The sequence below is a fragment of the Phacochoerus africanus genome, chromosome 6, assembly GCF_016906955.1.
Source record: "Phacochoerus africanus isolate WHEZ1 chromosome 6, ROS_Pafr_v1, whole genome shotgun sequence".
Classification (NCBI taxonomy): domain Eukaryota; kingdom Metazoa; phylum Chordata; class Mammalia; order Artiodactyla; family Suidae; genus Phacochoerus; species Phacochoerus africanus.
In genome coordinates this window covers 77,394,535-77,410,899 of record NC_062549.1, presented here as the reverse complement: position 1 = coordinate 77,410,899, position 16,365 = coordinate 77,394,535, and the positions used below count along the sequence as shown (strand labels likewise).

Genomic DNA, 16,365 nt, shown 5'->3' with positions numbered 1-16,365 from the left:
AAAAGGGCCATTAGCCCTGATAGGTACTGTGAAACAGGTGTCATTTCTCATAAATATTTCCAGTAAATCCAAAGTGCTCCTAATCAAAATTCCCATGCAGTACTGACAGGCTGATTCCAAAATTCAACTAGAAGAACAAACAGGCCAGAACAATAAAAAAAAAACTGGGGAGTTTTACTTGGTAAAGAGAATTTAACCTACCTCATGTGAAAACATACAATAAAACTATGATAATCAAAAGTTCAATAGCATATAAGTAGGAATTGATAAATTTAATGTTGGAATAGAATAAAACATTCAGAATGTAATCCCAAAGGCCTATTTAAAGTTCTTTCACATGGCTTTGAGATATATATATATCTTAAATATATATACATTTTTTGCTTTTACTCCAGTAACAAATTCAGTGAAAGAATCAAAGGTAAAAGTGGACTCGGCAATTTCTTGTTTCTTGTGCTGTGTTTATATTTCCTTCAGTCGTTCCTGTAGTTCTCAGGAAAGGGTAGGACTGAAAGGGTTTCTGATGGTGCATTGTCCTCCAAAGTGGGCCAGGGCACTGTCCCTACAGGTGGCAGGACAGGTCTGGGCCACTGTCCACCTTGGTGTTCTGGCCTCGGGGCAGCCACGGCCCAGTGGTCACTGCAACTGCCCTGGGGACTTGAGCTGTTGGGGAAATATACTTATTGTAGGTCCCTGACAGCTGAGGGATGTGAAGTCAGCGTCTGTCTCCTGCACTGAACTGTGTGCCTTAGGGACCTGCCGTGCGTCATTTACTCCTAGAATTTATCACAGTGCTTGGCAGATTCTAGCCAGTGAACATCGTTTGGCAAATGAATGGATTTGAAGCACCAGCTTTTACCAGAATTAGCAGAAATGACCCGGATGGAGTCACACTGCATCTTCTCAAAGAGCCTAAAAACGGATGGGGGGTATCTCGTCGTGCTTCTGCAGGTTAGAAACTTACTAGCATCCATGAGGACACAGGTTCGATCCCTGGCCTCGCTCAGTGGGTTAAGGACCCAGCGTTGCGGTGAGCTGTGGTGTAGGTTGCAGTCGCGGCTGGGATCCTGTGTTGGCTGTGGCTGTAGTGTAGACCGGCAGCTGCAGCTCCAATTGGACCCCTAGCCTGGGAGTTTCCACATGCCACGAGTGGGGCCCTAAAAAGACAAAAATATAGAGAGCCTAAGACGGACTCTGGGCCTTTCGTGGCGCTAACTCTGCCCCCCTTTCTTTCCCTCGTGCAGCTGATGGGGTCGGAGCGGATGGAGGTGCGGAAGCGGCAGATGGCCGCATCCGCGAAGCCCGCATCCCCGGGCCCAGGCCAGCCCCGCGGGGGGAGCCGGGGCTCCAATGCCTGCTGCTTCTGCTGGTGCTGCTGCTGTAGCTGTTCGTGGTAAGGTTTGCAGCTTTTTTATGAATGCTCTCCCGGTTGGCAAAAGGTACCCCCGAAGTGCCAGCCTGTGATGAATGCCACAAGTGCTTTTTGAGCAAACTGCTGTATGCCTGACTCTGATTTGGGTTCCGTGAAGGCCAATATCGATAAAAACAAAAACAAAATTTAAAAATGTAAAAAACAGGAAGAGGCTGCATCCCAGCTCTGGGGAGGCTTAGAGTCAAATCCCTGAAAGCAGGCTAACACATGTCAAGGAACTGAAGAACCATCTAAGGCAGCTGGTGATCGAATATTAATATTTGGACACAATGGATGGTCAAAAAGGAGTGCCCTCGAGGCCAGAGTTGGTGATGAAGACTTTGTGAAGGACTTAGAATTTAATCTGAGTCTTAAAGTTTAGGATGATGGAGAAGGAGCCAGGATTTTATCTTCTGCTGCTGCTGTTTTGTTAATTTTGTTTTTTAATAAAGATGCCAAAATATATGCTTGACAGAGAGAAAAACCTAAAAATATAACCTAACTTACTAATAGAAGAGTCACAATCATTGCTTAAAAAAAGAGATAGAGGAGTTCTTGTCGTTATGCAGCGGAAGCGAATCCAATTAGGAACCATGAGGTTGCTGGTTCAATCCCTGGCCTCACTCAGTGGGTTGAGACTCCAGCGTTGCCGTGAGCTGTGGTGTGGGTCACAGACGCAGCTCGGATCTGGTGTGTGGCTGTGGTGTAGGCCAATGGCTACAGCTCCAATTTGACCCCTAGCCTGGAAACCTCCATATGCCACGGGTGTGGCTCTAAAAAGACAAAAAAAAAAAAAAAGAGAGAGAGAGAGAGCCAGGGCTTGACCATTTGCGTCACTGTTGAAAGTCTGGAGAAATGTCTGTGACTTACACCCCAAAATCACAGGACCGTTGGGGTGCCTTTCTGAAATCTTGGCTATGAAATGTGCTTGGCGCCAACCAAATGTGTGCATAGTTTTAGGCAATTAAATTATGAAGTCATTTAGTCTTGGCTGCAAGTGGGATTAAGAGCCCACCCTCCAGTGAAAATTGTAAAGCAGTATACAATTTAAAGATTCTGGAGTTCCCGTCGTGGTGCAGCGGAAATGAATCCAACTAGGATCCGTGAGGTTGCAGGTTTGATCCCTGGCCTCGCTTGGTGGGTTAAGGATCCAGCGTTGCTGTGGCTCTGGCTTAGGCCGGCAGCAACAGCTCTGATTAGACCCCTAGCCTGGGAACCTCCACATGCTGCTAGTGAGGCCCTAAAAAGACAAAAAAAAAAAAAAATTCTTTCAATTATTTAAAAAAGAATAGACACATCTATAGAGACAGGAAGTGGGTTAGTGTATGTCAAGGCCTGGGATACTCGGGAGATAGCGTATAATGAGAGGTGACTGCTGCAGGTGTGGGGGGCTTCTTTTTTATTTGGCCACACCTGTAACATGTGGAAGTTCCTGGGCCTGGGATCGAACCCTCACCACAACTGTGACCCAAGCCACTGCAGTGATAATATTGGATCCCCAACCTATTGTGCCTCAAGGGAGCTCTTTTATGGGACTTCTTCTCGGGGTGATGAAGACGTTCTGAAATTCATAGTGAGGGTTGTACAACCTTGTGATTTTGCTAGAAACCACTGAATGGCACACTTTAAACAGGTGACTTAATGATGTGTAAATGATGGTTCAATAAAGCTATTAAGAAATTAATAGCCCTTGCCATGGGTGTGGCCCTAAAAAGACAAAAAAAAAAGTTCTTATATAAAAAAAGAAATTAATGGCCTTCATAAGTACAAATAAAGTTAGAAGTTAGAAGATGAGATAGAAGTAAAAATTCCACTTATACAACCACAAAAATACTTGGAATAAATTTATAAAGAAAGGCACACAAGGTGTAAGAGGAAACCAACTCTTGAGAGAGATCATACACAGACGTTGAAAAACTTATGGTCTCCAGAGGAGACAGTTTGGGGGGTGGGGGGATGTGCTTGGGTTGTGGGATGGAAATCCTGTGAAACTGGATTGTTATGATCATTATACAACTACAGATGTGATAAATTCATTTGAGTAATTAAAAAAATAATATAAAAAATAAAAATAAATTTATAAAAGAGAGATATCATAGAGGTTTTGCTGGTACGCTTTCCTGGTTTTCTCTCATACTTTTGTGTGTGTGCCTGTAAATATGTAAAACCTCCATTTTCACTGGAAAACAATGTCTGGAGAATGCGTACCTTTTGCAAGGGGTGGGAAATGAAACCCCAAATTCCTGAAAACCTTACCTTTTTACTACTTTCTCATGGACATGTTTTATAAAAATTATTATTCTCAATGTAAACTCTCAATTAGCATAGACCACAGCATTATAAATAGAATTTATTTTGCTAACACTTGGTTTTCTTAAGAAAACAATTCAGTGTCATTCTTTTCAAGAAAAGAAAGGAGTTCCTGTCGTGGCACAGTGGTTAACGAATCCGACTAGGAACCATGAAGTTGCAGGTTCGATCCCTGGCCTCGCTCAGTGGGTTAAGGATCACACGTTGCTGTGAGGTGTAGGTTGCAGACACGGCTCGGATCCCGCGTTGCTGTGGCTCTGGCATAGGCCGGTGACTACAAGCTCCGATTGGACCCCTAGCCTGGGAACCTCCATATGCTGAGGGAGCAGCCCTAGAAAAGGCAAAAAGACAAAAAAAAAAGAAAAAAGAAATACTCTTTTTTTTCTTTTCTTTTTTTTTTTTTTCTTCCATTTTAGGGCTGCACCCACAGCAACAGAGGTTCCCAGGCTAGGGATCCGATCAGAGCTTTAGTCACTGGCCTACACCACAGCCACAGCAATGCGGAATCCGAGCCGAGTCTGTGACCTACACCACAGCTCACGGCAATGTTGGATGCTTAAGGCACTGAGCGAGGCCAGGAATCAAACCTGCATCCTCCAGGATCCTAGATCCTAGTTGGGTTCATTAACTGCTGAACCATGAAGGGAACTCCCGAAATATTTTTTTTCTTACTTTTTTTTGCTTCTTAGGGTCGCACCCACAGCATATGGAAGTTCTCAGGCTAGGGGTCAAATTGGAGCTGCAGCCATAGCCACACCAATGGGTGATCCAAGCTGTATCTTCGACCTTCACCACAGTTCAGGGCAACGCTGGATCCTTAACCCACCGAGCGAGGCCAGAGATTGAACCCGCATCCTCATGAATGCTAGTCGGGTTTGTTACCACTGAGCCACGACAGGAACTCCACGAAAGAAATTCTACTTGCTAAGCTGAGTTCCCTGAAGTCCTTGTGAAAACACCCTCCTTGATGCAGAATGATCTCCACTGACACGTGTGTCCTGTTTCACGCAGCCTCACCGTTAGAAGCCAAGAGGAACAGAGGCTCCGGCCGGCTTCCTATGAACTCAGAAGGGCGGATCTTCTCACCTGTGAAGAAAGGTAGACTCTCACATTGTTGAGCTCAGTAAATCGACAGAAATGCCAACCTTACTATTTTTTTCTACCAGCTCTATTGAGATATAATTGACGTCCAGCACCATGTAAATTTAAGGTGCGGAGGATAATGACCTGACTTACATCCGCCATGAAATTATGCCCACGATAAATTTAGTGAACACCCATCATCTCAGAATTCCTGACCTGATTTTTTTTTTTTTTTGTATTATATGTTTCAATAGAACACACAGTTTCACAGTTTCTCTAACTGCAGTTTTATCGTATCAAATCCTAATGTGGCATCACATTTTCACTCTGTAGAGTACTTTTGAATTCACTGTGTGGCCAGGAGAGAGATCAGTTCCATTATTCATCTCTTGCCTGTTAATTGCAAATATAAATTGATGCCTCTTGGCAAAACAGATGACATCATTGCATTTTTATGTGATGTCCTTTTTAAAATAAAACAATATAATGACACACAAGTTGAGTTTTCAAGATGATTTTAAGTCTGTTTTTTTCTTAACTATAAATTGGTACTTTAGCTAATGTACTATTTTTATGCATTTTGAAAACAAAGTTGGGAAAAATACGAATTACTTTCCATAATGCCAGATTTCAAAATTGTCTTTTTTCCTTCCTGTATTGTCAATGGATTCATTTTCACTTACCTATTCTTATACCTCTTCTTTGTATTATGTCTATATAATTGCAGATACTGGACAAATATCATAAAAACATTGTTTAAATAGATCTTGTATTGAATTGCTTATTTTCTTTCTTTCTTTTTTTTTTTGTCTTTTTGCCATTTCTTGGGCCGCTCCCGAGGCATATGGAGGTTCCTAGGCTAGGGGTCTAATTGGAGCTGTAGCTGCCAGCCTACGCCAGAGCCACAGCAACGCAGGATCCGAGCCGAGTCTGCGACCTACACCACAGCTCACGGCAACGCCGGATTGTTAACCCACTGAGCAAGGGCAGGGACCGAACCCGCAACCTCATGGTTCCTAGTCGGATTTGTTAACCACTTCGCCACGATGGGAACTCCTAAATCTCCATTTTAAGGAACATAGTTTATCATACTTTTCTAAGCCTAAGTAACCTTTCTAAAAAGAATTCAGGATGTTTATGTAGATTACTGTGAATTACCATTTAAACATCTTTTAAAATATTTCTTTCAAAATTAATTTTCCAAGTTATGGTAGATATTGATGTTTTCATGCAGAATAATCTTCGTGATGAAAAGTGTAAATACCCACTATAAAAACAGAAATCAAACAATACAACAGTTTTATGATAAAAGCACTGTTGTCCTCCTACCCGGACCTCATCCCCATCCCTGGCTGTCAACAGTTTTTCGCATATTATCCTCAGAGAAACTTCCTGTTTCTTCCCATACGTCTGTACTCACATGGGACCCACCATACCCACCAGATCTAACTTTGAAACTAATCTTGTAATGATGTTTAGCCATCTTTGCCTCACTGTTGGCTCAGCAGGCTACCCTCTTTTACGACCCCCTCTCTCTGGAGCTCCCACTTTTCATGGATGTTTCACAGCTGGGTCAGATGTAATCCATCTTCAAGATATGATTTCAAGAAAAGGACACAGATTTCACACTGTGAGTTTGTATATGGCAGAGGGTCTTCTACCATCATCATACAACTAGGACACGTTTGTGGGCGCCAGCATCTTGGTTATAGACCCTTCATCCCCAAACTGAACTGAGAGCCTTTGGCTGTGAGAGTGGGTCATCAGAGGGCCCCCTCTGAAGCAGAACGGATCCTGCCCAGGTCTACACGTTTGGGCTCAGAGACAGTAAGGAAAGTGACAAGGTATCTGCAAAACAAGCAGCCCTGAGCAGTGACTGCTAAGCACCGGACAGAAGGGTTTCCTTGAAGGGCCAGTGCGGGGTAAGGGGTGGCTTACGAGGGGGGCAAGGGCTGAAAGCCCTGATCCATGGAAGTGGTCCCCTGCCAGTAAGAAGCAAACATACGTCCTCTCTGGAGGAAAGGAAGTATCGTCAGCTTGGACTCTCAGTTTCCTAAAGATGAAAACCAACCAAAAATAACAAAATCAGAAGAAGAGAACCTACCACAAGTGAGAATTAGTAGAAACCACACTTAGATTTAGAGCTCACAGGACTTCAGCTGTTAGAATTATCTGATATAAAATATAAACTAATGGTCTCTGAAATATTTAAACCAATTCAACACAGAATCACAAAAATGAGCAAATATGCTCCCGTTGTGGGGCGGTAGAAATGAATCCGGCTAGAATCTGTGAGGATGTGGGTTTAACCCCTGGCCTCGCTCAAAGGTCTGGTGTTGCCGTGTGCTGTGGTGTAGGTCATAGACGTGCTTCAAATCCAGAGTGGCTGTGGCTGTGGCTGTGGCTGTAGTGTGGGCCGGCAGCTGTAGCTCCCATTGGACCCCTAGCCTGGGAACCTCCATATGCCATGGATGCAGCCCTTAAAAGCAAAATAAATAAGAAATTTGTATATAAAAAATTTTTTTTTTCCCAGGAGGACTGTGACATTGTCCTATCATTTTGCAAGATGTGGCTTACCACAGGGGAGACAGGCAGAGAGTACATGGGATCCCTCTGTTTTTTGTTTTGTTTTGTTTTGTTTTTTGTCTTTTTGCTATTTCTTGGGCCGCTCCGAGGCATGTGGAGATTCCCAGGCCAGGGGTCCAATCGGAGCTGTAGCCACCGGCCTATGCCACAGCCACAGCAATGCAGGATCCAAGCCGTGTCTGCAACCCACACCACAACATACAGCAACACCGGATCCTTAACCCCCTGAGCAAGGGCAGGGATCGAACCCGCAACCTCATGGTTCCTAGTTGGATTCGTTAACCACCGAGCCACAACGGGAACTCCTGTATTATTTTTTTCTTAAATCATTTATATATTAATTTTTTGAGGCAAGAAGCCCCAAATCCAGGTGTCAGCAGGGCCGTGTTCTCTGACAGCTCTGGGGGAGAAGCCTTCCTTGCCTCTACAAGCTTCCCTGGGAGTGTCCAGCAATCCTTGGCGTCCCTTGGCTTGTAGAGGCACCGAGCCAGCCATGTGACGTCTTCCCTCTGCATGTGTCTGTCTCTGTGTCCAAACTCCCTTTATAAAAGGACATCAGTTATAGGGGATTATCACCCCCATGACCTCCTAACTTGGTTAAATTTGCAAAGATCCTGTTTCCAAATGAGGTTACAGCCTGAGGTGCTGAGGACTCAACTTCTGCTTAGCTTTTTTTTTTTTTTTTTTTTAAGTCGTTTGCCTTTTTAGGGCCATACTTGCAGCACATGGAGGTTCCCAGGCTAGGGGTCGACCCGGAACTGTAGCTGCCCGCCTACACCACAGCCCCAGCAACACAGGATCCTCAACCCACTGAGTGAGGCCAGGGATCAAACCTACATCCTCATGAATACTAGTCAGATTGTCTGCTGAGCCACAACGAAACGCCCCACATAGCTTTTTTAGGAGACACAGTTCACTCCTCAGCAGCTTCCTGCAAAATAAACACTGGCTGCAATTGGTTTTGCAGATTAGTTCCACAAAGCATTTCAGGAATTGATCATTGCAAGGTTATATGAGTCTTGAAAAACTGCCCAGATGTCTAAGAGACTCCATAACTGTGATACCAGAGCCGGAAGAGGATAGCCCAGGAACTCAGAATTAGAGATGAGTCCTACCCAGGAACTCTGGCCACATATAGCAGCCAGGGCGACACCTGGACACTTAGCATTGGGTGAAAAAAGCAAGTTGCAGAAGACATAATACAGTAAGCCACTTTTATAAAGAAAAAAACAAAAACAAAAACAAAAATGACCCTAAAGAATACATTCTTCATTCCTCAGGATACATGCAGCACTAGTCACAACAGCCAAGACATGGAAGCAACCCAAATGTCCATCAACAGATGGATGGATAAAGAAGATGTGGTACATATATACACAATGGAATATTACTCAGCCATAAAAAAGAACAAAATAATGCCATTTGCAGGAACAGGGATACAACTAGAGATTCTCATACTAAGTGAAGTAAGCCAGACAGAGAAAGACAAATACCACATGATATCACATATGTGGGATCTAAAATATGGCACAAATGAACCTGTATACAGAACAGAAACAGACTCAGACATGGAAAACAGGACTGTGGTTCCCAAGCCGGAGGGAGAAGGGGTGGAAGGGGGATGGACTGGGAGTTTGGGGTTAATAGATGCGAACTGGATATATATGTAAAAATGCGTATATATGTATATATGACTGGGTTACTTTGCTTTACAGAAGAAATTTGCACATCATAAACCAACTATAATAAAATTTTTTTAAAAGAATACATTCTTCAAGGATGTAGCTTAAAAATTATGGGAAAAAAGGTAAGACAAAAGAAAAAATAAAAATCATTGTTAAACAGATTGTGTTTTCTGACCTCAATACAATTAGAATATAAGTAAAAATAAACTACAACAGGGTAAGCCCCAAATCAAGGAGAGCGGTTCCAACAGGGATGGAGGGGGCATCTGGAGAGCAGCACGTGGCCCTGGCACCAAGGGAGGTGGGGTGATGGCTGTGGCCTGGGTCTCATGGCAGATGGTGAATTCCTAAGTGTTCATGTCCTCATCACCCTTCGTAACTTGCAATTCCATAATTTACCTTCTTTTCTCTTTTGCTTTAAAATTCCCTTTTGAATTTTTAAGATCCCTGAGCAGACACTGGCCACGGCTGTTCTGGAAGCAGTTGGTCAGGTCTGACCCTGGGTCTGGGAAGTTTTCGGTGGAACAGTTGCAGGATTTTTTTTTTTTTTTTTGGCTCTTTAGGGCCACACCCATGGCTTATGGAAATTCTCAGGCTAGGGGTCAATAGGAACTGTGGCTGCTGGCCTACACTGTAGCCACAGCAACGCTGGATCTGAGCCACACCTGCAACCTACACCACAGTTCACGGCAGCACTGGATCCTTAACCCGCTGAGCGAGGCCTAGGATGGAACCCCCATCCTCACAGATCCTAGTCGGGTTTGTTACTACTAAGCCACAACAGGAACCCCTAAACTTTTATAATTTAAAGTGGTCGCCAGGGAGTTCCTGTCGTGACTCGCAGTTAACGAACCCAACTAGGATCCATGAGGATGTGGGTTCAATCCCTGGCCTCGCTCAGTGGGTTAAGGATCTGGCATTGCTGTGGCTGTGGTGTAGGCCGGCAGCAACAGCTGCAATTAGACTCCTAGCCTGGGGACCTCCGTATGCCATGGGTGCAGCCCTAAAAAGACAAAAGACTGAAAAATAAAAATAAAACCGTCGCCAGGATGTGCCTAAATGTACACAGTCGTGTTCTTAGCAGCTCTTTCTAGCGACCAGGTTTGCAAGGCCTTTGGCAGTGGCCGTGCCGGCCAGCAAGCCGGTCGGAAAGCGCCAGGCTTGTTTGTGCCGGAGGCTGCAGGACGAGAAGAGCGCTCTGCCTGAGGGGCCCAAGTGTACATTCTCCATCTCAGAGGGACAAAGACGTGTTTCTAGGGACGAAACGCACCTCAGCCTCCAATAACTCAGCCCCCGGCCCTTCCTTCTGCCCCACGCAGCCCGAGTCCCACGCTGGAGGAGGCCAGCGCCTGGGCCCGGTCCTTCGAGCAGCTCATGCTCACGGCCGCCGGCAGGAACGCCTTCCGGGAGTTTCTCCGCACGGAGTTCAGCGAGGAAAACCTGCTCTTCTGGATGGCCTGTGAGGAACTGAAAAAGGAGGTGAACAAAACCATTATTGAAGAGAAAGCCAGGATAATATATGAAGACTACATTTCCATCCTTTCTCCCAAAGAGGTACGTTTGCCCCCAGGAGGCTGGGTCTGGTCACCTGGCCCCATCACTGCTGCTCCAAAATAGGGAAAACGACCCCACCCCTCCATTCATAGTGTTCAGATGCCTTGGATCTGGGTCCCAGGAATAGATGCCAAGTGCCTCCGAAAATCTGTGAAAGATTGTGTGCATTTTCCTAGAAAAACGTGTCCATAACTTTGATCAGATTCTCCAGAAGTAGGCGTCTATGCATTTTGCCGTAAACATGGTTTTGAAATACCACACCCCAGAAGCATCCCTTTAAACAAAATTATCCCTTTATTCTGCACCAAATCTCATGTGCAGGTATCCTGACTTGGGACGGTAACAGCATCATTAATATGATACTGCTGTTTCGGAAGTTTGCCCTGAAGTATCCCTTGGTTAAATCAGAGAAATGATGAAATGAGGGAAATAACCAAGTTTCCATCTCCGTTTTTGTTCCTCCAAATCTGAAATCTAGGAGGATTAGTTGGTCTCAAACCAAAGCACCTTGTAGTTCCAGTGCCCCTTCATTGTTTGCTACACATGCCTGTAGGATATGAAGCTATTAAGACAGGACCTCCCCTGTCAGGAAGCTCACAGACAATGGGCAGCAGACACGGAGCCTGGGTGGGACACCTCGGGGTCCAAATAGGCGGTGGAATGGGCCAGCACCCAGGGGGGGCGAGGAAGAGGCACCATGAGAGGCCATCAGTGGAGCAAGGACGATGACGAGGAGATCACCCAAAACACAGGGAATGAAGGCTATGCCAGGCAGGACCAGACGGGCCAAGGATAAAAGCGTCGGTCACAGGACAGTCAACGTGTCTGCAGTTGGGTAGCTGAAAACTGGGGCTGGTGGCAGGCAGCAGCAGGGCAGTTTAGGAACAGAGGGTGGTCTGAGAGCCTAGGGAGATGTTGGGGACCATGCTGGGGTCTTCTGAGGTTTATCCTGGAAAGCTCTTGATTTAGCTTGGAGCTTGGCACTATCATCACACGTGGGTTTTTGAAGACCAATGTGGCTGCAGAGTAGATTAGGAAAAGAAGAGGCAGAGGCTGGAGAAACCGAATTCAGTAGTCCAGCCCAGGCACAATGAGGGCCTCACCAGGCCAGCTGAAGAGAAACTCAGAGCATGGCCTTGACCTGAAGTAACTCCCGAGTCTGAAATGACTGCACATCTGCTTTGGGCAGAGAGCAGGGTGGTGAGCTTGGGAGAAGGGCAGGGGGCCTCGGCTTTGCTCACTTACATTTGTGTTAAGTTGAAGATACTCACAGCTGACAGATGTGCAAATATTAAGTTCAGAAAGTTCTTTCCACTTCAGTAAACAAAAACCAAGAGAATTTTTGTCCTTTAATTTATGGCTTCCACATTTTTTTTTTTTTTGGCTGCACCCACAGCGTATGGAAGCTCTCTGACCAGGGGTCAGACCCATGCCACAGCTGCAACCTATACCACAGGCAATGCTGGATCCTTGACCTACTGTGTGGGCCAGGGATGGAACCTGTGCTGCCACAGAAACGTCCGATCCCACTGGTTTTTTTGTTTTTTGTTTTTGTCTTGACTTTCCTTTTTATTTTTATTTTATTTTTTGTCTTTTTGCCTTTTGTAGTGCTGCACCCACGGCATATGGAGGTTCCCAGGCTAGGGGTCTAATCAGAGCTGTAGCTGCTGGCCTATGCCAGAGCTGCAGCAACACTGGATCTGAGCCGTGCCTGTGACCTACACCACAGCTCACGGCAACGGATGATCCTTAACCCACTGATCGAGGCCAGGGATCGAATCCACAACCTCATGGTTCCTAGTCGGATTCGTTAACCACTGAGCCACAATGGGAACTCCTCCATTTTATTTTTTAATGCACGAGTTTTCATGACTGTCTTTCAAAGCATTATACAACTGGAGTTCCCTGGTGGCTCAGCAGTTAAGGCTCTGGAGTTGTCACTGCTGTAGCTTGGGTTCAGTCCCTGGCCCAGGGAACTTCCACATGCCACTGGCGCAGCCAAAAAATAAAAATAAATAAAGAGCTGGGATCAGCAGGAGTTTGCAACTGAACCGAGAGCCAGAGGGAGAATGAAGGCTGAGCAGGGTGCTGAACCTGCTGGGAATAAAGGGTTCTGAGCTGCAGAGGAGCGATCCGGAGGTGCGGGGAGTCCATTCCCACTGAGCCGGGGGTGAGCAGGAGGGCAGCGCAGGGCCTTTCGGAGAAGGCAGATTCATGCACCTGGGAGGACGGTCACCGAAGACCTTGTCAGTGATTTGGCGACAGTTTCATTTTTACATTAAGCAGCAGCAGGCGCATTGCACATCATCCTGCCGTCGGTGCGGAGATGGTCCAGCCAAGCTTCCATCTGACTCAGGAGAGACGTGAGCTCAGCCTGGGGTTGGCTGTGCTCTGCAGTCCCAGGTCCCGGGAGAAGAGCCCGCCTAGAGGGCTGCTCTGGCCGGTGATGAGCCCCGCCCCGAGAGCGGAGCCAGCCTCGGCGCGGACTTACCTGAAGCCGCCGCTCTAAGGACGTTGGCGTCGACCCCTCCCCAGCTTCCTCCCCTGTCACCCCGCTGGACCGGGAGGAGTTCGCTGGTGCGGGTGGCGCCGCAACTAAACAGTGACAAAGCCGGGAGCTAAGTCGGGGCTCGTGATGTTGACCGGGCCCGGGGCCTGGGTGGGTCCTGGCTGACCGAAGCCAGGAGCTCCAGGTTTTAGCCCCAGGCTTCTTCGGAAGCTAGCGGATTCGCTGAAGCGCGCTCCCTTCTTCCCGCAAAGGCACAGCAGGTGCGTGTTAAAGAAGTAGCGCAGCGCTGTTTTCTAAAGCAGCGTGATCCCCACCAGCATTGCGGAGAAACATCGGTCCGCACCCAACTCCCAGGTCCACAGTGTCAGACGCTCTGCGGGGGCCCAGCCCCCGGATTCACGAGCCTTTCAGGGGCTTCGGAAGCCTCTAGAGTTTGAGACCCCGGGTCATTGTGTGTAGCTTCTCTTTACGCAGCTTCGGAGCCCTCGCTGTGGCGAGACCAAAAGCCTCTTGGGAGCGCTGGGTTCGATCCCCGGCCCAACAAGGATCGGGGATAGAAGGTGGGTTAAGGATGCGGCGTTGCCACAGCTGTGGCTTAGGTCGCAGCCGTGGCTCAGATTTGATCCCTGGCCTGGGAGCGCCATGTGCCACGGGGCAGCCAAAAAGAAAACAACATCAAAACTTATTTCCTCCCTTTAGGAGGCTGGGATTTTTGGATGACCTTGTTTGGTTTGGGATTTTTGTTTTGTTTTTTGACCACACCCAAGGCATGTGGAAGTGCCCAGGCCAGGGATGGAACCCACGCCACAGCAGCAACCCGAGCCACTCCAGTGACAACGCTGGCTCCTTAACCACTAGGCCATCGGGGAACTCCTGGTCTGGGATTTTGAGAAACCAACAGTGGTGGTGGGCGTTTGGGGCAGATTTCCAAAGAGAAAGGTGTCTAACAGCTCCCTCCGGTCTGTCCTGTGGGCAGGTCAGCCTGGACTCGCGCGTGCGGGAGCTCATCGACAGGAACATGGCCGAGCCGTCCCCACACATCTTCGATGACGCCCAGCTCCAGATCTACACGCTGATGCACAGAGACTCGTACCCCCGCTTCCTGAGCTCTACCCTCTATAAAGACCTACTGCGGGCCTTATCTGAGAGGTCCGTGGAAGCGTAGGGTGTTAGGTATTTATTATGCGTCAAGGGAACAAAGAGCTCGTGGACTCTGCCTAGTACAGGGATTTAGAGGCAGTAGGACCTTCTGCGGGTAGTTCTCAGGCTATTTTAACAACAGACACCGCCTCTGCAGAAGACTGTAGATGAGCCAAGTAAATGGCAGCCACCTTTTGTGATACTTATGGAAAAAATGGGGTACGGCTGTGGTAGAAACATAGTGTATGGGCGTTTACAGTAGCAGCAGCGTGTTCTCAATGGCAGGCGACACACAAGACACCACAGCACCTGGAGCGGCTGCATCCAGTGGAACAAACAGGACCCAAACCCTTTATATGAAGACATAACCACTACTCGTGAAAACGCTTTATCTTAGGGACATGTCTGTAGATGCATCTGTGTGCGTGTGTATCTTACATGGTTCACGTAAAGCTCTGTACACACAGTGGGCTGGCCTCCAACGTTTGGCAAAAGAGGTAGTGCTCAGGAAATTCTTTTGTTGAAAAGTTACCGTGATATTATCCCCTGGATCTCCTAGGCTAAAGGATAAATTTGTAGGTTCACAACTTGGCGTTCATCACAGAACATTCAAATAAGCATATCTCCACTTTTAGGATTTAAAGACATTTTAGGATTAAAAGACCTATGGGCATTTTCACTCTTAAAAAAAAAATAAAGCACAAGAGTTTTATCTCAATGTGTTTTTTCCCACGTAAACACTTGGGTAACAAGATTAATTAAGTGGGAGTACAGGTTCACTTCTAGCTCCCAGACTACGACTTCCTATATGGATCGCACTGTTTTAATCACAAGTGAATGGAATAACCTCAGCTTACAGGCAAAAACACTGAAGAAACCCCTCAGGACAATGACTGGGAAAGAAAGGCATCCCAAATCTGGAACGGCTGGAGCAGCCGGCTGGGGAGTAACGGCACGAGGCACCCCCATGCCTAGGCCCTGATGGGGGCCCTCTTGGTCCTACAGCCTAATTCCTTCGTTACTCTCTGCAGGCCCCAAACCAAGACCCCTTGTCCTCATTCTCAGCAAAAGACCTCGCCTGCCACTTGACTGCGAGGATCATGTTCCTGACCCTGCACCTTCCCATGTAGCCTGTAATCTGCACAGATCAGCATCTATTTGCCTCCTTCAGCCCCGGCCCAGAGAAGTGCCCCTTCCTCCTTTTCCTGCATATGCTGCTTCTGATTCGTCTCCTGTGGTCTCTGTAGACAAAGGGGATGTCACTGGGATGAAGGCGTAAACGCTGCCCCTACCTGTTTACCTGCAGGTAAGGACAACAGATCTGCCAGGGCGACAACAACACGCCTAAACCGTGTCTGGTGCTGTTCTTTAGAATTCTAGGAATATCCATCACAAACACTTATCATCCAAGCTATTACAAGTTATCTGTTTACTACGACTGCCTTTCCCGTTAGACAGGAAGCTCCAGAGACATTGAAAACACACCTTGTCTCTCAGTTAATAGACACTGTCTCACAAAGAGCAGTATTCTATAATGTTTGTAGAACATGAGAAATACAGCATGAAAACCTTCCATGGTGATAAAATAAAATTCCATCCCGAGTTTGTTTCACAACATGTCACCTTTCAGAAGGACAGCATCACAGCCCATGTGACTCCTGATCTCACTACCACTAGCGACCCCATCCAGGGAGTTTGTATGTAGTACCACCTATGGATGTGGGTAGATGAATCCTGAAGCCCGTGCCCAGAGGAGCCTACAGATTCTGTGCAATTCCAAGCTGATTTTGTTGAGACAGATGCCTCTCCACTTGGAAATATGTAAATACATACACACAAACGTCAATTCCAAATATGCCCACTTCCCAGGAAGAGGACAAGACAGCCCAGTGTGAGCAAGTACACACAGACACAACACAAAACTACAGAGCCAGGGACATCATTTTCTCTAGTTCATGACTTTGACCTAAAAGATGAAGGTAATCCAGCCAGTTTCCCGAAGTGGCATCTGAGAACAGCCTTCCAGCCACCTTTGGCTTAAAACTCTCAAAGGCTTGGGTGGCCAGTTTTTCATACTGAATATAACA

The 16,365-nt window shown here is 46.8% G+C and overlaps 1 protein-coding gene across 1 annotated transcript; it reads left to right on the top strand.

The window, feature by feature from the left end:
- Positions 1-1,199: 1,199 nt before the first annotated feature.
- Positions 1,200-16,364, top strand: RGS20 (regulator of G protein signaling 20). The gene is made up of 4 exons (XM_047783923.1): positions 1,200-1,393; positions 4,733-4,819; positions 10,395-10,629; positions 14,115-16,364. Exons 1-4 carry the CDS (start codon positions 1,248-1,250, stop codon positions 14,301-14,303), a joined length of 657 nt encoding a protein of 218 aa, XP_047639879.1. The 5' UTR covers positions 1,200-1,247; the 3' UTR covers positions 14,304-16,364.
- The last annotated feature ends 1 nt before the right edge of the window (position 16,365 follows it).

Coding starts and splice junctions, on each gene's coding strand:
- RGS20 (XM_047783923.1), top strand. CDS start 1,248: ATGGGGTCGGAGCGGATGGAGGTGCGGAAGCGGCAGATGGCCGCATCC. Junction 4,820..10,394: donor CTTCTCACCTGTGAAGAAAG/GTAGACTCTCAC, acceptor TGCCCCACGCAG/CCCGAGTCCCACGCTGGAGG. Junction 10,630..14,114: donor CCATCCTTTCTCCCAAAGAG/GTACGTTTGCCC, acceptor TCCTGTGGGCAG/GTCAGCCTGGACTCGCGCGT.